General features: G+C 47.3%; 3 protein-coding genes across 4 annotated transcripts; 2 read left to right on the top strand and 1 right to left on the bottom strand.

Annotated features, from left to right (window-relative positions):
- Positions 1-1269: 1269 nt before the first annotated feature.
- On the bottom strand, positions 1270-3822 carry ZNF575 (zinc finger protein 575). Of its 2 annotated transcripts, XM_029241817.1 has the most exons (4): positions 3715-3822; positions 3327-3436; positions 2780-2885; positions 1270-2307 (listed from the first exon to the last, which is right to left on the bottom strand). In XM_029241817.1, exons 3-4 carry the CDS (start codon positions 2853-2855, stop codon positions 1649-1651), a joined length of 735 nt encoding a protein of 244 aa, XP_029097650.1. In that variant the 5' UTR covers positions 2856-2885; positions 3327-3436; positions 3715-3822; the 3' UTR covers positions 1270-1648. The 2 variants fall into 2 exon arrangements, with proteins under 2 accessions (XP_029097650.1, XP_029097640.1); XM_029241807.1 differs by having other exon boundaries at positions 1584-2307; positions 2780-2946; positions 3327-3822.
- Positions 3823-8737: 4915 nt separating this feature from the next.
- ETHE1 (ETHE1 persulfide dioxygenase) lies at positions 8738-23858 on the top strand. Its single transcript, XM_029241795.1, has 7 exons — positions 8738-8867; positions 10341-10485; positions 10649-10797; positions 21059-21188; positions 22858-22947; positions 23319-23435; positions 23664-23858. The coding sequence occupies exons 1-7, from the start codon at positions 8787-8789 to the stop codon at positions 23714-23716; spliced, it is 765 nt and encodes a 254-aa protein (XP_029097628.1). The 5' UTR covers positions 8738-8786; the 3' UTR covers positions 23717-23858.
- LOC114906934 (small integral membrane protein 30-like) lies at positions 9252-9511 on the top strand. The gene has a single exon (XM_029241939.1). The coding sequence runs from the start codon at positions 9344-9346 to the stop codon at positions 9509-9511; it is 168 nt and encodes a 55-aa protein (XP_029097772.1). The 5' UTR covers positions 9252-9343.
- Positions 23859-24254: the final 396 nt, after the last annotated feature.

The following is a 24254-nucleotide window of genomic DNA, read 5'->3' as shown; positions in this document are numbered from 1 at the left end:
CATGTGGGATCTTCCCGGACCGGGGCACGAACCCGTGCCCCCTGCATCGGCAGGCGGACTCTCAGCCACTGTGCCACCAGGGAAGCCCTCACCTACTGTTTTTGTAAATAAAGTTTTATCGGAACATGGCCACGCTCGTCCACATATCACAATGCATGTGTCTGCCTTTGCGCTACAACAGCAGCACCGGGTAGTTGTGGCAGACGCAGTATGGCCTGCAAAATCTAAACAGATCTACTGTCTGGCTCTTTATAGGAAAAGCTTGCCAACCTCTGATCTACAGGTGGGGACCGCCTCCTATTAGCACCTCGTAAGCGCAGGTCTGTTCCTGAGCTCTCAGTGCCCTCCCACTAGCCTATTCCCACGCCAGCACCACCGTCCTATTACTACAGCTTTGTAATAATTCTTGGTATGAAGGGAGGCAAGGCTCCCCTACTTATTGTTCAAAGTGGACTTGGCTTCTTTACTTTGTGTTTGCCACTACTTGGTTGGTGTCCACCTCCCTCACTAGACCAGGTCTGTCTTGTTCACTGCTGTGTTCCTAACACCCTGTGCAGGGCCCGGCACACGGTACCTGCTTAATTCATATCTGTAGAACGAAGAGCAGTCCTATGTTAGCTCAGTCATCCTTGTTTTATAGCTGGAGAAACAGGCTCCAAGAGGGGAACCATCTTTGCCTGAGAAGATGCTTGTAAAGGCCTTATAATACTCCCATTTGGGAATTCCCTGGCGATCCAGTGGTTAGGACTTGGTGCTTTCACTTCCGAGGCCCTGGTTCGATCCCTGGTCAGGGAACTAAGATCCCGCAAGCCACAGCCAAATTAAAAAACCCCCAGCGTGGCCAAATTAAAAAACAAAAAACCCTCCCATTTTATAGATAAGGCATCTGAGTTCAGAGAAGTGACAAGCTCGTCCAAGGCCCTGCGGCTCTTTAGTGGGTCAGGGCTGGCTCCAAAGCTTGGCCTTAAAATTGTTTTTACTCTACTGGTATACACCCCTTGTTCTTGCTTTTATGATTTAGCTTATCTCGGGAATACTTCCATGTCAGTACATGTAGAGCTGACTTTTTTCCCCTACAGCTACATCTTCCATTCTCTGGCTGTACTGTAAATTCGTTAGCGGGTCCCCTATTGATGGGCACTCGGGTTGTTTCCCATCTTTGGCCGCTGCCATCGCACTGCAGTGAACATCCTTAATCTTATACCTTTTCTCACGTGCTTATCTATAGGATAAATTCCTAGAAGTGGAATCGTTGACACGAGCATGCGTGCATTTAAAATTTTTTATACATACACTCAGTGGCCAAAGCGGAGGCACTAGTTTAAACTCACAACATTGAGGAGCGCCTGTCTCGCCACGCTCCTCAACAGTACAGGGTGCTAGCAGGTGTTGAACCTTTGCCATATGAAGAGGTGTGAAAAACCAGAGCCACCTCCAGGTCCATGGTTTGGGGCCCAGTGCTAACTCTGTGGGTGATGTTTTCCCCTCCCAGAAACGAGTTCCTCCTGCTAAGTCTGAGCCCAGTGCGGGGGCCAACCTCCCTTCCGGCTACCTGGAAGAGGCAAGTCCATACAGCCTGGCTCAGAGATGCCACCTCTTTATTGACCGGGGCTGGCAGCACGGGGAGCCAGTGAGCCAAAGGGAGGGTTCACTCCCGCTCCCCTGGGCTCTCGGCCTGGTGGTGGCTGCGTTGGTGAAGGAGTAGGAGGCGTCTCTGGCCAAACGCCTGGCCGCAGCTGGAGCAGCGATGCCGGGCGGTGACCTGGCTGCCCGGTGCCGTCGGGGGGTCGTGACATAGGCGATGGGCGGCCAGTTTGGAGGGGAATGAAAAAGCCTTGGGGCAGTGCGGGCAAGGATAGGGACGGGCGTCGGTGGCATGGTGCGTATGGCGGTGGGCCGCCAGCTTGGAGGGGTAGCAGAAGGACTTGGGGCAGTCGGGGCATGGGTAGGGGCGGGTGGGCGCGTGGGTCCAGAGGTGGGCTGCCAGCTTGGAGCGGTGGCCGAAGGCCTTTGGGCAGTGCGGGCACGGGTGCGGACGGGCGCCGCTGTGCGTGAGGTGGTGGGCTGCCAGCTTGGAGGGGTAGGAGAAGGCCTTGGGGCAGTCGGGGCATGGGTGGGGGCGGGCGCCGCCGTGTGCCAACCGGTGCGTGGCCAGCTTGGACGGGTACGAGAAGGCCTTGTCACAGTCGGGGCAGCGGTGCGGGCGCTGGGGCGGGGGCCGCCGGCGGGGTCTGGAAGGCGCCCCCGCAGACGTGGCGGGCCCTGGAACCGACTGGCTGGGCTTCTGCAGCGAGCCCTGGTAGGGAGCTAGGGGACAGGAGGGTTGGTGGGCTCCAGGAAGCAGCCAACGCCCTGAGTCTACACCAGGCTCCCCCTCGACCTTGACATTCTAGTGTGTCTGGACACCTGAAGGGTCATACTGAGATTCTCCAAATGGCATGTTCCTGCTTCTCACCCCCTGCCATGCATCATCCTAAGGGGCTCCAAAGGGTTACCTCGCTGGAACCCCAGAGCTAAGGCTTCCCCAAAGCTACTAAAGTGTCCGTTTCTAGTATCTTCCCAAGTGATCACCCTGAAATCCCGCATATCACCTTCCCTAGAAATGAGGGGTCCCTCCAAGACAACCTGGAGGATTCCCCAGAGCTTAGCGTTCTTGGGGATCCGAAATGGTTATCACCCTGGGCTTTCAAAACTTCACCCTGAGATTCCCTCAACATACGATTCTCTTGGCCCCAGTTCCTGGAGAATGCCCCCTGCTCACAGGTGGAGCCGCCGTCACCTTCTCCTTTGGTCACAGGCTCCTTGCCAGTGGGACTAGGATCGGTGCCCCAGGCCACAGCATCCCGCTCCAGCATCTTGCTGGCCCAGAAACCTAGAGGGAGGGCCTAGGGTGGGATAGGGGGCGACGCCGGTGTTTATCAGGCTGTTGGAGGAAGGGCTGAGAGCCTAACAATCAAGGGTCAGTATGTTTAGGAGCAGGGTCTATTTAAGTCTGGGGTCCTATAAGGAGAGGGTGGGCGGAGCCTAAGGGCACAATGGGCGGGGTTATGCAAACCCGACCCAGAAGCAGTCTATTTGGAACTTAGCCTCAGCGTTTGAGCCTTCGAGCGGAGTGGGCGGGGCCTCTATAACTAACTCCCAGCCGCCCCAGAGCGCGGAGCAGGCGGGGCCTATGTCCAGAGTGGGCGGAACCGGCCGAGGAACCTAAGACGGGGATGGGTGGAGCTATACTAATAAGACCCAAAGTCGGTTGCTCAGCAACTCTGTCCCAGGGGAGGGGCCTACGAGCTCAGTGGGCGGGATTCACATCGAAGAGGTAGCTTTACCCGGCTCTTGGCTTAGCCTCAGTCCATTGACGGCGCGTGAACTGCCTTCTTCTTGTCACTAAATTTCAACCCCTGCGTGGAGTTGGAACCGTGGAGGGTAGAGGGGAGACCTGGAGGAAGACACTGAAAGAGCGTGGCTCGTGTGTTGCGATTCAGAGACCCCCTAATGGACTTCTCCCTCGAGGTCCCAAGCATCCGAGCCTCCACGCACCCCTTGGGATCATGGCATTCGGGCACCAATGCACCCTCCCAAGGCTCAGGCGCCCATGCAGCCCCTGCAGAACCTATGCATCAGGACCCTCCCCCGTTCCGGGAGTTCTGGCGATCAGCACCCCCAGTCTACTTCCCGAAGACCCTGGCGTCTGTGCCCGGACCGCTGCCCCCTCACCTGCGGGCGGCTCCTCCCTGGGGGCGGGGCTCCGGGCCCCTCCCCCGGGGGCCGCGGCCACTGCGGCGCTGCCTTCGGACTCTGCACCGCCCGGCGCGCGCCCTGAGATGGGAGGGCAGGGGAGGGAGCGCGCGCTAGCTGCTGGGCCCAGCCTCATTTCCATTCCCTCCTCCTCCGCCGGGCCGGTGGGGGCGTTAGTTCGCATGCGCGGTCCGGCCCGCGGAGGCTGCAGCGGGGGAGACGGGATGGAAGGAGGGGGTGGGTGCGCAAGGCAAGCCAGTTGGTGAGCAGTACCAGCTGAGGGACCGGAGGAAAGTGTGCCGAGGCTTGCAGGGCCTACGGTGGCTGACTGGAGTCAAGCACGTGCAGGAGTTAACACGGGGAAACCTAACTCAAGAGATTTCTGAGACAACTTCCCTTTTGTTTGTCCCCGTTCTTTTCGAGAATTCCGCTCGGAGCTTGAGTTCCGTCTCCCGAATCAGTTTCAAGAGCCCGCTGCCTATTCTACCCCTCAAGGCACTGGCAAGTAAAGGCTAGCTGTTTCCTCGAGAGAGGGAGGGAGCGGGGCGGGTTCAGAGCGAGCTTATGCCCGGTAAAAGTCACGTTATTTGCACAGCGCCCGGCACTCTTCGCTGCTGGGTGATTCTGGATTCTCCGCCCCTCCCACCCTAATGCTACGACCCTGGGGCCGGGAGGGCGGCGGTCTCCAGGTGCCCGGGCCCCCTTGTTCCCCGCTGGAGCTCCTGGTGCCAGGCCCGGGGTGGCTTGCTTGGCACCCTTCCCCCGGGAAGTGATGGTGCACCTTCCCGCCCCGTACAGGAATGACCGTGAAGTGCCCATAAACCACCCCCGCATGGGTGGGTCTTCAGTCTGATAATCCACAAGGTCTGGCGAACCCTGGGAGCCGTGGGAGTTATACGGAAGGATTATTTGGGCTCATTTCCCCACTCACTCCTCCCAGATGATTTTGAAGCTATATACCAGACCTCATATCCCATAAAAATCTTTTTATTACACTTGGTTTGTTTCAGTCAGTACTTAAACAAGACCCACAAGTTGAATTTGTTTGCTTTGACTTTTCAGTGTCTTCATTGACATTTTAAAAGGTTCACTGGTTGCTGCATGGAAAATGGATTACAGGGAGGTGGAGTGGAAGACAGAAGCCAGTGAGGCGGCTGTTATATATTAATTATATTAGTAATTATTAAAAAGTACTATGATAATTATAGTATTATATGATATCGATAATTATATTATATGATAATTATGTTATTAATTACAGCATCTGATATATGTCAGAAGCTGTCTTGAGTGTTTTATATATGTTCATTCATTTAATGCTGACAGCAGTTTTTCAAGAGGAGACGCTACTATCATCTCCATTGTACAGAGATAAAAATGAGGCATTAAGACTTATCCAAGGTCACTCAGCCAGGAAATAGCAGGGCCAGGATTTGAACACTTGCAGCCTGACCCTGGAATCCATGTAATTTGCATCTATGCTTTGCTGCCTCTTTGACTGGGGCAGAGGGCGTGATGAGGGAAAAGTGGTCTGGTTGGAGAGGTTAATTCATCAGGGCTTAGTAATGAATTGGGAGGAAGTAGCAAGAGGAGGAAGGAGTCACGGATGACGATGAAATAGTGATAGCCACCTCCCTGAGAGCACAACACCTGAGCAATTGTTCTGTGCCAGGTCCTCTCCCAAACTCTTTGTATGTGTGAACTCATTGGATCTTTTCTTTTTTTAATTGAAGTATAGTTGCTGACAATACTATATAAATCACACGTGTAAAATCTAGTGACTCACAATTTATAAAGGTTATACTCCTTTATAGTTATTATAAAATGTTGGCTATGTTCCCCTGTTGTAAGATATATCCTTGTAGCTTATTTTATACCTAGTAGTTTGTACCTCTTAACCTCTTACCCCTATCTTGCCCTCCCTCCCCACACTGGACCCACTAGTTTGTTCTCTATATCTGTGAGTCTGCTTCTTTTTTGTTATATTCACTCGTTTGTTGTATTTTTCAGATTCCACATATAAGTGATATCATACAGTATTTGTCTTTCTTTGTCTGACTTATTTCACTTAGCATAATGCCCTCCAAGTCCATCCATGTTGCTGCAAATGGAAAAATTTCATTCTTTTTTTATGGCTGAGTAGTATTCCATTGTATATATATATACCACCTCTTCTTTACCCATTCATGTGAAGGACACTTAGGTTGCTTCCGTATCTTGGCAATTGTAAATAATGCTGCCATGAACATTGGGGTGTGTGTATCTTTTTTTTTTCTTTCTTTTTTGGCTGTGCAGCATGTGGGATCTTAGTTCCCCGACCAGGGATTGAACCTGTGTCCCCTTCAGTGGAAGCTCAGGGTCTTAACCACTGGACCGCCAGGGAAGTCCCCACATGTATCTTTTCTTAGATCTTCACAGTGAGGGAGGAACTATTTTCAACCACAATTTACAGATGAAAAAAGAGAAGCCCAGAAGAGTTTAGTTTTGAGCCTGAGGTCACACATTTGGGAAGGGTGATACCAGTTTCTAACTCTTAGGATAACTCGCAGCTGACTCTACAAAATCCCCAGAGGGTGTGCACGCCTTCAAGGGACAAGTAAGCGTCTACCAATCCTGCAGAAACAATTAGGAATGGGCCCCAGGGTGGAGAGGTCTTATTTGGGGGACCCTCACAGTAAAGTGTGCCTCAGAGTCCCTGTTTTCCTGGCTTCTCTCTCCCCTGAGCTCCAGGCAATCCCTGCACCTCTCCTTGCTTTAGCCCTGATGTCTGCACCTCTTTCCCCCACCAACCAGACCAACCAGACTGAGGACTCACCTCTGGGTCTCCAGTTTCGCTCAGCTTGAACCAGACGTTCAGGAGACCTCAATGTGAGGAATAACTGAACCAAGTTCTCTCCTTGAGTCTGAGCTTTTCTTTCTGCCTGTTTCTCCCCTCTCTTGGTGTTTCCCTGTTCTGAGAGATTCTGTCCTTCTCCCTGTACATTTCTCCCCTCTCTAATGCTCCCTGCTCCCCACATCTCCTCCCACCTCCACGATCTCCTGGAATCTTCGAGTGTATCTAAGTGACCATATTTCTTTGACAGACACCCCATTTCAATTCTGTATCTCCCAATGTATCTCTGAAAGTCTCTCCAGATCTCTCTCTCTCTTTGTTATCACTGAGTCTCAGCATCTTCCTTGTCTCTGAGTGGCTCCCTGAGTCTCTCCCCTGATAAAGCCCACCAGGAATATACTAGAAGTCTGGCAAAGTTGGGTTTTATTGATTTGCTGTAGCTAAGGGTAGAGGACTGCAGAGGGAGTACTGGCTGTCTCCCCAAACACAGGGAGAGTCACAGTCTTCCCTTGGTATCCACAGGGGGTTAGTTCCAGGACCCCCATGGATACCAAAATTGGCAAATGTGCAAGTCCCTTATATCGAATGGTGTGGCACAGTTGGCCTTCTGTATCTGTGACAAAGTGACTTAGATCCTCCAGACAAGAGTGGGATGCCCTACTCTCACTACTGATATGATTCCAAAGAGCAAGCTTTCAGACAGCCCATGACTAGACATTGTCTCAACTCTAGGTCCTTGGTGTAAATGAACAAAAGCCATTTTTAGAGGTTCACATTCCAAGAGAAGCCAAATGATCCCCAACCTGATTTTACAAGACATCGTGGAAAATTATTTTTTTTAATGATTTCTTCCTGGGAAGACATAAACATTCCTGGTAAAATACTTAAGTGATTTTTAAATAAAGTTTAATGGGATAATCTCTTGTTCTGGGACCAGGCACTCAACCAACAGCCCCTCAAGACACTAATGACATTGAACCAAACGTTTTTTTCTTTGTAACAATGAAGGTCCAACCACCTGCTTTTCCTATAAAATGGCCCTGGGGCTATGAGTGTATTGGGGTCTCTTGTTGGGTTTCTCCTTCTCCAGGGAGAGAAGTCTGTGCTTCTCCCAGTGTGTCTCCCTCGCCCTTTGAGCATCTCCCTGTTCTTTGTTTCTCTGGTTTTTTAAAAAATTAATTTTTATTTTATATTGGAGTATAGTTGATTTACAATGTGGTATTAGTTTCAGGTGCACAGCAAAGGGATTCAGTTATACATATGCATACATCCATTCTTTTTCAGATTCTTCTCCCATATAGGTTTTTACAAAATATTGAGTAGAGTTCCCTGTGCTATGCAGTAGGACCTTGTTGTTTATCTATTTGATATATAGTAGTGTGCGTATGTTAATCCCAAACTCCTAATTTATCCCACCCCACCCCCACCCCCACCTTTCCCCTTTGGTAACCATGAATTTGTTTTTGAAGTCTGTTTCTGTTTTGTAAGTAAGTTCATCTGTATCATTTTTTAAGAGTCCACATATAAGTGATGTCATATGATATTTGTCTTTCTCTGACTTCCTTCACTTAGTATGATAATCTCTAGGTCCATCCATGTCGCTGCAAATGGCATTATTTCATTCTTTTTTATGGCTGAGTAATATTCCATTGTATATATATATCACATCTTCTTTATCCGTTCCTCCATCCATGAACATTTAGGTTGCTTCCGTGTCCTGGCTATTGTAAATAGTGCTGCTATGAACATTGGGGTGCATGTATCTTTTCAAATTATAGTTTTGTCCAGATATATGCCCAGGAGTGGGATTGCTGGATCATATGGTAGCTCTAGTTTTAGTTTTTTAAGGAACCTCCATGCTGTTCTCCATAGTGACTGTACCAGTTTACATTCCCACCAGCCTTTAGGAGGGTTCCCTTTTCTCCACACTCTCTCCAGCATTGTTTGTAGACTTTTGGATGATGGCCATTCTGACTGGTGTGAGGTGATTGTTCTTTGTTCCTCTGAGTCTTCCTGTCTTCTCCGTCTCTAAAGTCTCCCCATCGGTCCTCAGCCTGGTTCTGCTCCGCTCCGCTCCGCCCCGCCCTCGGCCCCAGGCACTTGTGGCTCCTTTAAGGCGGGCCCCGCCCATGCCCCCGCCCCGCCCCGCCCCTCCGGGGTTCAGCCTTGGGTGCGTTCGGCTTCCGCTGGCACCGCTCCGTCTCCAGCCTCGGGCGCGATGGCGGGGTCTGCACTGAGGGTCGCTGGGCGGCAGCTCAGTCAATACAGCGAGTCTGGAGCCCCCATCCTCCTACGGCAGGTTCGCAGTGGCTGGACCGGGGAGCGAGATTACTGGATCCTGGGTGGCGGCAGGGGTGGAACTCCTGGGTCCTTTAAATCCGGAGAGATACCCGGGCCCTGACGCCTGGATCTTTGCGGAAAGGGGTGTAGGGCTAGACTCTTGCGTCCTTTAAAGGGGAGTGATCTGGGTCCCAGATCTGGGACCCCGATCTGGGCTTCGGGCTGGACTCTTGCTTCCATTACAGAAGAGGATGACGGGGACCCAGGTTTGGGGATGGATGAAAGTTGGGACTCATTGGTTCCGACGGAGTAAGGTGCTGGGGTCCCAGACTCCTGACTCCGGGCAGGGGGATTCCTGTAATGGCTGCTAACTTGAAGGCGCTGTCACGTGGAACCTCTTAAGCCTCAGCATCCTGAACTGATAGAATTAAACAAATACCGCTTTCTTTGAAACCTTCAGCCTTTAAGAACCAGTCACCTCAAGATCTCAACATAATGATCTTAGTTTCAACACAATTGTTCCCAGTCCTCTTTTCATTGCTTTTGGTGCTGCCTGTTGTTGAAGCAGTAGAAGCCAGAGATGCAATCGCTCTCTTTCTCAGTATTACAGGCATTTGTGCTTGTTTGGGGGTATATGCACGAAGGAGAAATGGACAGATGTGACTTTGAAGGACCTCCTGAATCAAACCTTGCCCTGAAAACCTTTGTGCTGTTGAGGTTCAGAACTGAGTTTTGGTGTCTGAAAGTTCCCAAGAAACAGTAAATAGGGTAGTTTCATAGTCTTGGTTTCCCTATAAATAGGAACAAATTGATATACTATATTAAATGGAAAACAAAACGTTTTCTTCACAACAAATAATGCACTGAAAAATGCCATCTGTAATTTGCATTTGCTAGTTAGAAAGAAGGTCAAAGAAGTGAGAAGGCTGAACTTTGCAAAAGTAATATTTCATAGTTTAAGAATTCTCAATAGGAAGAAGAAAACTCTTGCCCAGAATCCTAGGAAACTGCCACTGTTTAGTTATAGTCACTGCCTTCTGCCAACACTGAGGAGTCTTTTCTCCATATTTTTAATGGATTTTTGTTTCGTTATCTCCCAAGTTAATATTGTACCTAGATATTAAATACAGTTGGTCAAAAATTAAAATTTATCTCTTGGTGGGGGAAAAAGTTTAGAAAATGTATTCGTTGTACCTAACGTTGAAATGGAGAAAAGATTTAATGTAAAAAAATACTTTATATTGACATTGAAATGGAGAAGAGATTTAATGTTTAACGAAAACAAAAAAATTTTTATATTAACGGGTAACATCTCCATGGTGAGAAGTACTATATTAAATATAAACCCATTAAGTAAAAAAAAAAGGGGGGGCGGACAGGGGCTTCTACTTCTGGATCTTAGGAAGAGAATGGAGTTGAGGCCTGGACTCCTGGGTCCACAGTAAGGGGGGGTCTGAATCTGTGCTCTCACTTGTCCCCACCCCCTTTCCAGATGTTTGAGCCCAAGAGCTGCACCTACACTTACCTCCTGGGTGACAGAGAGTCCAGAGAGGCCATTCTGATCGACCCGGTTCTGGAGACAGCGCATCGGGATGCCCAGTTGGTCAAGGAACTGGGGCTACAGCTGCTGTATGCTGGTCCGTTTGGGGGCCGGGCTCCTGGGCCTGAGGGCGCGGGACTGTAGCGTGGAGTGGGAAGCTAGGACCGGGACTCCTGGGTCTGAGGGAGGAGGGGGCTGGGGGCTGGGAATCCTGCGTCCTCTCTGTGCCCTCCTGGACCTGGCTCTCCTCTCTCTCCCAGTGAATACCCACTGCCATGCGGACCACATTACCGGCTCCGGGCTGCTGCGGTCCCTACTCCCCGGCTGCCAGTCTGTCATCTCCCGCCTTAGTGGGGCCCAGGCTGACATGCACATTGAAGATGGAGACCCCATCCACTTCGGGCGCTTCGTGAGTTGGATGCTGGGTCCCCGAGAGGGTGGTGGCCTGGAGTTTTTGGACTAAAGGGAAGAGGGGCTTGGGGGCCTGGACTCCTGATCCCTGAGTTTCTGTCTCAGGGAGAAGGGTGCAATAAACCCAGGTGAAAAACTGAGCCAAGAGGCTCTGGGCAGATGTGTCTCTGGCCCATCCCCTTAAGTCAACAACATCTATGGCGTTTCCTATAACCTTGGGGCAACTCCTTTGGCCTGGAGTCTCATAAAATTTGACTGGGAGCTGGAATTACAAGGTCATGGCTGAGGGGGAGACCCAGCCCTCTCTTCCCAGAGCCACTGTTGGAGGAAGGCGCATGCAGTTGCCCAGAGCCGGGACTAGGGTGAGGCAAGAGAGGAATCCAGGGCGCAACATTTAAGGGGGCGCTCATTCTCAGGGTGGTGCAAAGGCAGGGCTGGCACCTTCTAGTGGGCGCCTCCTTAAATGTTGCTCCCTATAGGAGCCTGCTTGCCTCACCCTAACCCCAGCCCTGCTATTGCCTCACACAGGAATGGTCTGAAGGTTCCTACCTCCTCTCCTTTCTTTGCCCCAAGCAGAATCAGCAGGTTTCTGGCCAGAAGTTCAACCCAGGGTAATACGATGGGTGAGGAGGGTGCTAGGGTTGCCCTCAGAGGGAGGGGAAACAGCTGGCAGGACGTTTTCCTGATCAAAGTTGGTAAAGACTTAGAGAGTTTGGCTGGCTTTGGGGACAGAATGTCACTTGGACTTGACCTCCAAGTTAGAGGGTTTTGCTAAATGAGGCCAGTTAAACTGAGTCAGATGGTTTGGGGAAATAAAGGCTGTGGGTGGGATCAGAGGGTTTAGCTCCACTGGTTACAGCCTCTTTATTTCAAGCCTTTTTCTGGAAGCAGATAAAAAAGAAAATGCATTGTACATTTAGGTACACTGTACATAATAAGCAGGTGCTGACAAGCATTTCTTGGGTTGAGAAGCCTTAGAGGTGTTAGAAATGGTTGGAGTTTTGTGTCAAGAAGAGCCCTTTGTTAAACTGGATGAGTGATGTTTTCAATGAATCAACATGGAAGGGCTTAGCTGTGGAAGATTTAGCTTTAATGCTTGGGTTATTTATTTATTTATTTTTGGCTGCATTGGGTCGTTGGGTCTTCGTTGCTGCGCGTGGGCTTTCTCTTGTTGCGTCGAGCGGGGGCTTCTCTTGTCGCGGAGCACAGGCTCTAGGTGCGTGGGCTTCAGTAGTTGCAGCATGTGGGCACGTGCGCTACTAACCACTAACCTACTTTCTGTCTCTATAGATTTGTCTATTCTGTACATTGCATAGAAATATGGTATCATACTATACGTGGTCTTTGTGACTGGCTTTTTTTTTTTTTTTTTTTTTTTTGCGGTACGCGGGCCTCTCACTGTTGTGGCCTCTCCCGTTGCGGAGCACAGGCTCCAGACGCGCAGGCTCAGCGGCCATGGCTCACGGGCCCAGCCGCTCCGCAGCACGTGGGATCCTCCCAGACCCGGGCACGAACCCATGTCCCCTGCATCGGTAGGCGGACTCTCAACCACTGCGCCACCAGGGAAGCCCTTTGTGACTGGCTTTTGCCACTGACCATAATGTTTTCAAAGTTCATCCATGTTGTAACATGTATCAGTGTTTCATTTCTTTTTATTGCTGAATAATATTCCGTTGTATGGATATATCACATTTTATTTATTCATTCATCGGTGGATGGACATTTGAATTGCTTCCACTTTTGGCTCTTATGAATTATGCCACTATGAATATTCATGTGCAAGTTTTTGTGTGGATGTATGTTTTCATCTCTCTTGGGTATATACTTAGGATGGAATTACTGGATCATATGATAACTCTGTTTAACAATTTGAGGAACTGCCAAACTGCTATCAAAAACTGTTATCCGGGGGCTTCCCTGGTGGTGCAGTGGTTGAGAGTCCGCCTGCCAACGCAGGGGACACGGGTTCGTGCCCCGGTCCGGGAGGATCCCACATGCCGCGGAGCGGCTGGGCCCGTGAGCCATGGCCACTGAGCCTGCGCGTCCGGAGCCTGCGATCCGCAATGGGAGAGGCCACAACAGTGAGAGGCCCGCGTACCGCAAAAAAAACAAAAAAAACTGTTATCCAAAGTGGCTATACCATTTTATGTTCCCATAACCAGTTGTATGAGGGTTCCAGTCCCTCTACATCCTTGTTACCACTTGTTATTATCTGTCTTTATGATTGTTCAGCATTTTGTTTGGTTTTCATCCGAGTTCTTTATAAACCTTTGGAGATGGGCACTTTTTTTCCCCTCTCATTTTCCTCCTCCCACTTAAAAATTTTGAATTGTAACATGCATATTATACAGTAAAAGGGGCACATATTACACATGTACAGCTTGGTAAATTTTAACATATGTCTATACTTGAGTATCCACCACCCAGATCCAGATCCAGAACATGCCCATCGCCCCAGAACTCCTCCTTGTCCCTCTTCCTGGCCATTGACAGCCCCACCAAGAGACCGTTCTTCTGACTTACTTAATCATAGATAAGTTCTGCCTGTTCTGGACCTTATAAACAGAAACCAGTGTGTACTCTTATGTCTGCTTCTTTCACTCTACCTACTATTGTATATAATTGTAGTTCTTTCCTTTTTTGCTGTATAGCAGTGGTTGGCCAACTTTTTCTGTAAAGGACCAGATGGTAAATATTTTCAGTTTTGCAGGCCATATGGTCCCTGTTGTAACTACTTAATTTTCCTATTGGTGTGAAAGCATCTACAGACAATGAATGCATGAATAAGCATGGCTGGGCTCCAGTAAAACTTTATTTATGGCCACTGAAAATTTAATTTCAATAATTTTCATGTGGCATGAAATGTCATTCTTATAAAAGCAGATGGCAGGCCAAATTTGGTGCACCGACCATAGTTTGCCAACCCCTGACGTAGAGCATTTCACTGTGTGAATGGATGACAATTTATATCCATTCTCCTTTTGATGGTTGATTCTAGTTTGGGGCTATTATGAATAATGCTACTCTGAAGATTCTTGTACAAATCTCTTGGTGGACATTACCCTCAATTCCAGGGAGTGGGCTTGCCGAGTCTTAGAACTGACACATATTTAACTTTGGCAGAAACTGCCACACGGCTTTTTTTTTTTTAATATACAAATTTATTGGTTTTATTTATTTATTTTTGGCTGTGTTGGGTCTTCGTTGCTGGGCGCGGGCTTTCTCTAGTTGCGGCGAGCGGGGGCTACTCTCCATTGCGGTGCACGGGCTTCTCATTGCAGTGGCTTCTCTTGTTGCGGAGCACGGGCTCTAGGCACGCGGGCTTCAGTAGTTGTGGCCTGTGGGCTCAGTAGTTGTGGCTCGCGGGCTCTAGAGCACAGGCTCAGTAGTTGTGGCCTGTGGGCTCAGTAGTTGTGGCTCGCGGGCTCTAGAGCACAGGCTCAGTAGTTGTGGCGCACGGGCTTAGTTGCTCCGTGGCATGTGGGATCTTCCCGGACCAGGGCTCGAACCCGTGTCCCCTGCACTGGCAGGCGGATTCTTAACCACTGTACCACCAAGGAAGCCCCAAACAGCTTTTTGAACTGGTTTTACATTTTTTTTTTTTTTTGAACTGGTTTTACATTTTATATTCACAGTGAGCCAAATTTGTACGGCTTCACTGTAGAATGGATTTACTGTTTTAATAAGCAATGATTGAGATTTGAACGTTCTAGCTCCCAAGAGGGTTGGCGGATTCCGAAAGTTAGTGTTGCCTGTTAAATACAGCGATATAGAGGGGGTGCTGCTCAAGATACTAATCCCAGGTCCCCAGGATTCCTTAACCCTCTTAAAAATTATGGAGGGCCCTAAAAAGCTTTTGTTTACCTGGGTTCTATCAAGCAATATTTACTGTATTAGTTACATGTCAATTATATCTCAATTTTAAAAAGAAATGGGAAATTCCCTGGTGATCCAGTGGTTAGGACTCTGTGCTTTCACTGTGGAGGGCCTGGGTTCAATCCCTGATCAGGGAACTAAGATCCCACAAGCTGCGTGGTGAGGCTAAAAAAAAAAGAAATAAAAAATAAGTATTTAGATATGCAAAACATATTTACTGTATCAGAAGTTGAAACTGAGACTATTTTTAATTTTTATTTATTTATTTTTTACATCTTTATTGGAGTATAATTGCTTTACAATGGTGTGTTAGTTTCTGCTTTATAACAAAGTGAATCAGTTATACATATACATATGTTCCCATATCTCTTCCCTCTTGCGTCTCCCTCCCTCCCCCCCTCCCTATCCCACCCCTCCAGGCGGTCACGAAGCACCGAGCTGATCTCCCTGTGCTATGCGGCTGCTTCCCACTAGCTATCTACCTTACGTTTGGTAGTGTATATATGTCCATGCCTCTCTCTCGCTTTGTCACAGCTTACCCTTCCCCCTCCCCATATCCCCAAGTCCTTTCTCTAGTAGGTCTGTGTCTTTATTCCTGTGAGACTTTTTTTAAAACACAAGAATACACAAGCACACATTCCATCAGCTGTCAGAGCGATGACATCATCACAAGTCATGGAGCTTCTGGGAAAACTGCACTGAACTCTCAGGGGAGAATGAGAGTGAGAAAGGGCAAAAGACCTCTTCACACTATTATGAAAATTGTTTTGATCTTGCAGACCCTCAGGGTTCCCTCGACTACACCACTTGGAGAACCATTCTTTTTACAAGATCTTTGTCACATCTAACGACATAGACAATAATTCTTAAATAGTTCTGAAATCCAGCCCATGTTCAAACTTCTCCAAGTGCTTAGGCATCATTTTTACAGCTGCTTATATGAACCAGGACCCGATGGAGGTTCACACATGGCATTTGGCTGTTAGGTCTATTTAGTCTCTTTTAATCTAGAACAGTTTCATACCCTTTCTGCCCCATGACATTGACTTTTGAAGCTCCCAGCCTGTTGTCTTGCAGAATATCCCACTTTCTGGATGTGTCTGCTTGTTTCCTCCTGGTGTTACTTAACTTGTTCTTTCAAAACTTCTCTTTGCTGTTCACTGAAGTAGATTGCAGATATATCTGTATTGGATGATAATAATAATAAATAACTTAATAATAGTTAACAAATACTGAGTGTTTTGTTTCTCACTTAGCATTGTGAGAAAGTGCATTTTCTCAGCATGTATCTCACACAGTTTTCAGAATCAAATATCACTTCCTGGGAGCAGGGAGAGGTGGGACCCGTGGCTAGTGTTGGGGTGTGTGCCCCGTTTATGGAGGACACCCACTAGGGAATGTAGTCTGTCTACTGTAAAGGCTTTTTTTTTTTTTTTTTTTTAATTAGAAGCTGCAAATATACATTTTTGAAAAATCTTCCAAATGTTAAGGGTAAACAACAAATTCAGACTTTTAATAACTACCGAGCAGTCCAAACAAAACATTGCTATGGCTGAACCTGGCTCTTGAGCCTCCACTGTGTCTTTTCTGACAGATAGATCTTATTAAACCTTCCTAACCACATAGTGAGATCAGAAACATTTTCCCCATTTTACAGAGAAGGGAGTGCAGAGAGGGAAAGTGACTTGCCCAAAAGTTATACTGAGAAAGTGGCTGAGCGAGGAATTGAACCCAGGAGACCTGGTGGTTCCACTAGATCAGTGTTTTTAGAATTTTTAAACATTATTATTTTTATAATATAGCAATTATTGTGTTGGGCTTTTTTTTTTTTTTTTTTTTTTTGGCTGCATCACGCAGCTCATGGGATCTTAGTTCCCTGACCAGGGATTGAACCTGGGCCTATGGCAGTGAGAGCTTGGAGTCCTAACCACTGGACCGCCAGGGAATTCCCTGGGCATTTTTAAAATGCTTTACATACATGAAATAATTTAATCTTTATAATAGCCCTATGAAGTGGTGACAGTTATTATGCCCATTTTACAAATGAACAGAGAAGCCCAGAGAGGTGAAGTAACTTGCCCAAGGTCACACAGCTAGTAATAGCAGAGCCAAAATTAGAACCCATGTCACCCGGCTCCAGAGACTGCTCCTAACCACTAATCCATGTGCCCTCACCAAGAGAGAAATATTTTACATCTGGATTCAGCACTGAAACCTCAGCTTCATGAAATACCACTTACCCTTCCTGTGTACCAGGCACATTGAGATTTCCCACTTTATCCCACTCCTCCCCACTCCACTCTTTATGTCTAGCCCACTTTTCTTTTTTGCTCATGGTTACGTCCGTGAGAGTCATCCATGTTGTCGCATATAGTTATAGTTTGTTCATGCTCATCCTGTGCCTCAGTTTCCTCATCTGTAGAATGGGGACAGGAGTGGTACTTACCTCATAAGGATGTGTGTGGCCTGAATGAGTTCAGTCATGTAAAGTGCTTAGAAGAGAGCCTGGTACAGGAAAAAGGGTAATCAATGCCAGGCTTCTAAAGAATAGGTAGATCGGACTGATGGGAGAAGAGGAAATTGCAGGGGCAAAGAGGTGTGGAGAAGTGTGCTATTTTCTGGAAATGACTCTGGGGTTCAGAGTAGCTGGGGAAAGGAGGATGTTATAGGACATGGAGCTAGAAAAGTGAGCAGGCACCAGAGCAGGGGCTGAGGAGCTGGAACTCTGCCCTGGGGGCAGTGGAAGCTGGGGAAGGGTTTTGAGCAGAGAGGGACAAAATTGGATCTGGGTGATAGAAAACCTCCCTCAGCGTCATGTAGGAGGTGGATTAGAGGCTGGTAGGCCAGGGAGGATGCTGTCAGTTGGCCCGAGCAGGAGAGGCCTGAGATGGGCAGGATTATGGGGGTTGATAGAGGGTAAATTCTAGATATTCTAGAGAAGGGAAAGATAAACAGGGAGGCTGATAATCAGCAAAGCCACTTGAGACACAGACTCAGTCACTAAGGGCCTAGGGGATCTTGATCTATGTGGCAAGCTGGATTGTGTTCAATTGATATTAAAATTTTGTTCAATTTATACACATAAGACAATTATATATACCATATACCATTGACCCTTGAACAACCTAGGAAGTTAGGGGCACTGACCCTCCCCACATTCAAAAATTGGGGTATATTGGGCTTCCCTGGTGGCGCAGTGGTTGAGAGTCCGCCTGCCGCTGCAGGGGACGGGGGTTCGTGCCCCAGTCCGGGAAGATTCCATATGCCGCAGAGCGGCTGGGCCTGTGAGCCATGGCCGCTGAGCCTGCGCGTCCGGAGCCTGTGCTCCGCAATGGGAGAGGCCACAACAGTGAGAGGGCCGCATACCACACACACACAAAAAAATTGTGGTATATCTTCCAGTTGGTCCTTCTATCTGCGGTTCCTCTGCATCCACAGATTCACCAAACCAGATCGTGTAGTACAGTAGTATTTACTACTGAAAAAAATCTGTCTATATGTCGACTTGCACAGTTCAAACCTGTGTTACTCAAAGGTCAACTGTATATACTCTAACTACTGGTTGTTTACAACTGACGTCCTTCTGATTGACCGATACCCATGCCATAACTATGGTTAAATATTTTGAACATTACTCCTGAATATCCATCCCCCTTTTTAGTTCAAAAGACTCCCATGCTTTTTGTTTAAAAAAAAAAAAAATTCAGAGAGTATGGAAACATACAAAATAAAAAGTGAAAGATCATCCCTCTACTACAAAAAGGTAATGTTAATTTTGGGGGCCAGGGGATGTGGTTTTTCCCACAAGATTTTGCAAGATTTGTGATTTTGCTTTGCACTTGTTTTGCATTGCCCATATATTTCTATTGTAGTTGAGCTAGGAAGGTGTTTGGCAGAAAGTAACGGAAAAACCCATACAGTGGCTTAAACAAATAGTTTATTTTTCTCCTATAACAGGAAATTTGGAAGAATGTAGCTATTCTCTTCGATTTGGCAGCACCATCATTTGTGGGATTCTCTTGGCTTTTTTTTTCTTCATGGTTGCAAGATGGCTGCTGCAGCTCCAGCCATCACACCTTGTGTTCAGAGCCAGATGAAGTGGAAAGGGCAGGTGCCAGTCCCTTTTATCAGGAAGGGAAAAGCTTTCCCAGAAATCCTCAGGAGACTTATTGAGATCTCATTGGCCAGAGGACTGTGCCAGAGGCCACCCAAGCTGTCAGGGAGGCTGGGAAAGTGCTTGGCGGGGCACACTGATGCCCCAGACCAAATTGGAGATCTGTGAGTGGGGAAGGTTAGAATGGATATTGGGTGTCGAAACAGAGTCTGCACATGGTGTCCTTCAACAATTAGCAGATGACTGACCTGGACGAGGATGCTAATTTGTGGGAGGGGCCTCTATTAAGAGAGGAGGAGTGATATGTGAGTGGGAACTAATCTTTTAAGTGATTGTTAGATCATTGGGATAAAAATTTTTCTTACAGTTGCCTCCCTGAACTGAGCATGGGAATTTAGATAATCGGGGTTCCCTGGATGGTGTTTTTGTGTTCATGTGTCAGGGGTTCTTAACCGCAGAGTCTTTTTATATATATATATAAATTTATTTATTATTTATTTATTTATGGCTGCATTGGGTCTTTGTTGCTGCTGCACGGGGCTTTCTCTAGTTGTGGCCAGCGGGGGCTGCTCTTCGTTGTGGAGCGCGGGCTTCTCACTGCGGTGGCTTCTCTTATTGTGGAGCACAGGCTCTAGACGTGGGCTTCAGTAGTTGTGGCACGCGGGCTCAGTAGTTGTGGCTTGCGGCCTCCAGAGCGCAGGCTCAGTAGTTGTGGCACACAGGCTTAGTTGCTCCGTGGCATGTGGGGATTTTTCCAGACCAGGGCTCAAACCCGTGTCCCTTGCATTGGCAGGCGGATTCTTAACCTCTGCGCCACCAGGGAAACCCGACCACAGAGTCTTAGAAGTGACTTTGAGGGGTCAGAAAGTATGTGCATTTACGATGTTGCTAGACGCTGCTAAGCTGTCCTCTAAAATGGCTATACTGAGTTGTACTCACATCCCAGGGGATGAAAGGGTTTGCCTCAAGCACCCTAAGCAACTCTGACAACTGCCAATCTGTTAGGTGAAAAATAGGGCTTTTAGATTTCTCCTTCCCTTCCTTTCTTTTAAGGAAGATCAAACATCTTATCAGATGTTTTTTGACTATTTGTTCCCTCTACCATGAATTGCCTGGTTTTTTCTTTTGCCCATTTTTCTTTGGGGATTCTTATTGATACTTAGGGGCTGTTTATATATTATGACTATTCACACTTTTTAATACTCTCTTATACATGTGCTAATGTTGTCTCTGAGTTTTTTCGTCTTGTCACTCTGATTTTTGTCTTTTTCTGTAATGAAGTTAAACTATGTGGTCACATCTGTTCCTGTTTTTCCTTGTGGCCTCTGGATTTCCTATCATGCTTAGAAAAACCATTTCTACCTCAAGATTTTATATATATAAATATATATGTATTTATAAATATATATATTCTTCTATATTTCCTTCTAGAATTTTTTGGGTTTTCTATGTTTAGATCTTTCGTTTATCGTGAATTTTGTGTTTTATTTTTTATTATAAAATGACATGTTTTAAAAATACATAAATAAATAAAATGACATGTTTACTGTAAAAAAAAAGATAATACAGGAAAAGCCTAAAGAAAAAAAATATTTTGAGTTAATGAGTAAATTTTTTTTTAAGAGATGACATTGTATAAGTTGCTTTGTAACCTGTTTTTTGCACTTACGGGATAGTAAATATCTTTTCCTGCCATTAAATGTTTGTGTATAGCATCATCGAATTTTATTTCATTGACAATTTGAAATGACTGTTTAGTATTCCATATTTATATTAGTGTGCTTATCTTTTTCTTACTGATTTATAAGATCTGTTTGTACATAAAGTACACTGACTACTATGTGGTGTATTTGTGTTACAAATATATTTTGCCACCATGTTGATTCCCTTTAAGTTTTGTTTATGATGTTGTTGCCATTCAGAAACATCAAATGTATTTAAATTCAAACCATTGATCTTTCCCTTAATGATTTATGACTTTTGGGATGGATGTTCTTCTCTAACCAGAGATCATATATTTATTTGTATTTTTGTTGTTGTCACTGTTTTATGATTTTATTTTCTTGCTTTAAGTTTTTAATTTTGGGGGAGTTTACTCTGGAGTGAGGTTTAAGTCCGGGATCTAACTTCAGTATTTTTTTTATCAAAAAGAGGTTATCTAGATGTGACCCTGGGATGGGATGGGGTGGGGGGCTTCTGAGGCCAGTTTCACCATGAGAGTAAAGCCACAGCCTTATTGGTGACTCTTTGTACTCTCCTTCTCTTCCAGGCCTTAGAGACCCGGGCCAGCCCGGGCCACACCCCAGGCTGTGTCACCTTCGTCTTGCATGACCACAGCATGGCCTTCACTGGAGATACCCTGCTTATCCGAGGGTGTGGGCGGACAGACTTCCAGCAAGGTCACAGGCCCCTTTCCCCAGCCCGAGATCTTAGTATGGTTATGTGGGTGCCAGGGTTTTAAGTGTCAGCTGCAAGAATGAATGGATGAATGTTAGACTTTTAGGGGGTCAGGGTTAGATTCAAGGAGTTTAGTGCCGGAGTGGAGGAGAGTTGGGTTCAGAGGTTAGTGGTTGGGGGACAGTTAGAGTCAAGAGTGTGTGTTATCTATAGCTGTAAAGCAAATCACCCCAGAACTTAGTGGCTTAAAACAATGATTAACATCATCTCACACAGGTTTTGAGAGTTAGGACTCTGGGAGAAGCTTAACTGGATGGTTCTTGCTCAGGGTCTTATGTGAGGTTGCAACCAAGCTGCTGGCCAGGGCTGACTGAAGGCTTGACTGGGGCTGAAGGATCCACTTCCAAGGTGGCTCACTGACGTGGCCAGTGAGCTCTTGCTGGTTGTTGGCAGGAGGCCTCAGTTCCTCACAATGCAGACTTCTCCATAGGGCTGCTTGAGTGTCTTCATGACATGGCAGCTGGATTGTCCCAGAGGGAACAATCAGAGAGACAGACAGACAGAAGACCTAATTTTTTTTTTTTTTTAATGAGCTTGTCTCAGAAGTTAAACTCTGTTAGTTCTGCCATATCCTATTTATTAAATGCAAGTCACTTAGTCCAGACCACTAAGTCAAGGCAAGGGGAATTATGTGTCACATTTTCAAGAGAAGAGTTTAAAAGTGTTCATGGGCATATTTTTAACCCCCCATAAGGGGTTTAGCTGGTGCAGGGAGGGATGTGGAGTTTGATTCAGGGGTTTAGCTGCTGGGGGAAGTTAGATTTGGCAATTTAGCTGCTAGAAGGTTGCTAGATTCAGTGGTTTAATTGCTAGGAGGTGGTGTTACATTTGGGGTTTAGCTGCTGGGGGCAATTAGATTAAGGGGTTTCGCTGCGGGAAGGGTGTTTACTTTCACAATATCAGGGTATGAGATTTGAGTATGTGTGTGAATGTGAGGTGGACACTAGATTGGGAGGATTTAGCTGCCTTGCAGGAGGCCAGCAACGCTGGACGAGAGAGAAGAGACAGAGCCACAGCGAGCTGAGCTGGCCGTGGGTAACCAGATCCCCAGGCTGCCTCTTTCTTCCTCTTTCCTTATCTCTCCATCTTGGTCTCTATCTTTTTCCCTCTGAGGCTCCTAATCTTCCATTTATCCATCCCCAACACAGTCATGAGATCGAAAGATTTAGGCTGAAAGGAAAGGTGGCAGAACGTTCCAGAGAGGTTTGTCCCTGTCCCAACTTAGGACTCAGAGCTTCTTGTCAGAACCATGGCTCTATCCTCCTCTTTGGCCTAATGTCTTCAGTTTCTTATCTTCCCATCCACTTTCCCTGCCCAGAATCCTTTCTTGGCATCCCCAGAGTGAGGGAATTTGGTGCTTCAGGGTCATATCCTAACCTTGTTTACAGTCATGCTGGATTCTCACCATTTCCCAATTCTTTGCATATGCTGTTCCACCCGCCTAGAATGCCCTTCCCTCTCCTTCTCTACCCAATCAAAGGACTACTGGCAGAAAATGAGGGAGACGGTTTAGCTACAGTGATTTTTATCCTCTCCTTTTCCTGAAGGGAAGGGATTTGGGAGTTCCTCTCATCCTGTTGCACCACTGACCTCTGAGTTTTCCCTCCCCAGGCTGTGCTAAGACCTTGTATCACTCAGTTCATGAAAAGATCTTCACACTTCCAGGAGACTGTCTGATCTACCCTGCTCATGATTACCATGGTGAGGGCTTCCTGGAGGAGGTGTGGGATTTACATAACTTACTATTTGAGAGGGAGCACCAAACTGCTGTGGCTTGCAGACTACAATTCCCAGGAACTCCTCTGGCCAAAAAGATCAAGTGCTTAGGTGTACTGAGTGTGAATGTAGAAACTACAATGCCTAGAATCTAGAAGGCATAGGCTTTCCTGGGACTTCCTCATAGAACTTAGGGAACTGTGGGAAACTACATTTCCCATAGTGCCCATTGAGGAGGGAAGGCAATCTGTTAGTCCTGAGCCAGAAAGGCACCCTGAGGCCTCCTGGGAAATGTAGTTCTGGGAGGCCCAAGGCACTGGACGGCTCAACATTCCTCCCCCTCTCTTGGCCACTAGGACTCACAGTATCCACTGTGGAGGAGGAGCGGACTCTAAACCCTCGGCTCACCCTCAGCTGTGAGGAGTTTGTCAAGGTCATGAGCAAACTGAACTTGCCCAAACCTCAGCAGATAGGTGAGCAGTTGGTGGGGAGGAGGGTGCTGAGGTCTGGATTCCTGGGTCTGAGGGAGAAGGTGCTGGGGATCTGGACTCCTGGGTCTGAGGGATGGATGGGCCTCAGGGCCAGAACTCTAGTTTCCCAAAGAAGGACTATTAGGATTTCTGGGTCCCCAGTGGGGGCATAGAGAGAGCGGGAGGGTCTGCCTGGGCCCCTTGGTTTCACCCTTAGCTTCTTCCTTTCAGACTTTGCTGTTCCAGCTAACATGCGCTGTGGGATCCAGACACCCCCTTCCTGACTCTCAGGTGCTCATATCCAGTTAATAATGCACTAGGTGGGGTGAGGGGCACAGTGCCATCACCAGAGCCTCTCTTATCTTCCCCTCCCTTACCAGACTCTCAAGCTTCTTAAATAAAAAAAATATATATATTTTTTCCCTCTGAATCTGACTTCTGTTTTCTGGGGGACCCAATGGGTTTCTGGGCTGAGATGCCTGTGGTTAGTTGTGGTCCCTGGATAGGCCAGGGAGCAAGGCCGCGTAAAGGTCCTGGGAGCCTGGAAGGAGATTTTCTAACTCATAAGATAGAAGCAAACAGATATCTGGGGCAGGGTTCCTCAGCTCCTTGGATTAGAACAGTCTTAAGTTAAACTACTTGCCCCATGAGACCCAGAATAAGGTACTTCACTTCTCCAAGCCTCAGTTTCCTCATTTGTAAAATGGGAATAATAGTAATAATAATAGGGTGTTGTGATGATCCAATGAGTCCATATGTATGAAGTGCTTGGTACACTGCCTGCACAGCAGACTTCCTATCAGTGTTCACTATTACTGTTAC

Source organism: Monodon monoceros, unplaced genomic scaffold, assembly GCF_005190385.1.
Source record: "Monodon monoceros isolate NGI ecotype Baffin Bay Population unplaced genomic scaffold, NGI_Narwhal_1 Super_Scaffold_10, whole genome shotgun sequence".
NCBI lineage: Eukaryota > Metazoa > Chordata > Mammalia > Artiodactyla > Monodontidae > Monodon > Monodon monoceros.
Note: the sequence above shows the minus strand (reverse complement) of the source record. Positions and strands in the feature narration are given on the sequence as shown.

Excerpts from the sequence above, each read along its gene's own strand:
- LOC114906934 (XM_029241939.1), top strand. The coding sequence starts at position 9,344 with ATGATCTTAGTTTCAACACAATTGTTCCCAGTCCTCTTTTCATTGCTT.
- ETHE1 (XM_029241795.1), top strand. The coding sequence starts at position 8,787 with ATGGCGGGGTCTGCACTGAGGGTCGCTGGGCGGCAGCTCAGTCAATAC. Across the intron at positions 10,486-10,648 it reads GCTACAGCTGCTGTATGCTG|TGAATACCCACTGCCATGCG; the intron begins GTCCGTTTGGGG and ends TCTCTCTCCCAG. Across the intron at positions 10,798-21,058 it reads CCATCCACTTCGGGCGCTTC|GCCTTAGAGACCCGGGCCAG; the intron begins GTGAGTTGGATG and ends CTTCTCTTCCAG.
- ZNF575 (XM_029241817.1), bottom strand. The coding sequence starts at position 2,855 with ATGCTGGAGCGGGATGCTGTGGCCTGGGGCACCGATCCTAGTCCCACT. Across the intron at positions 2,308-2,779 it reads GCCTGTGACCAAAGGAGAAG|CTCCCTACCAGGGCTCGCTG; the intron begins GTGACGGCGGCT and ends CCTGTCCCCTAG.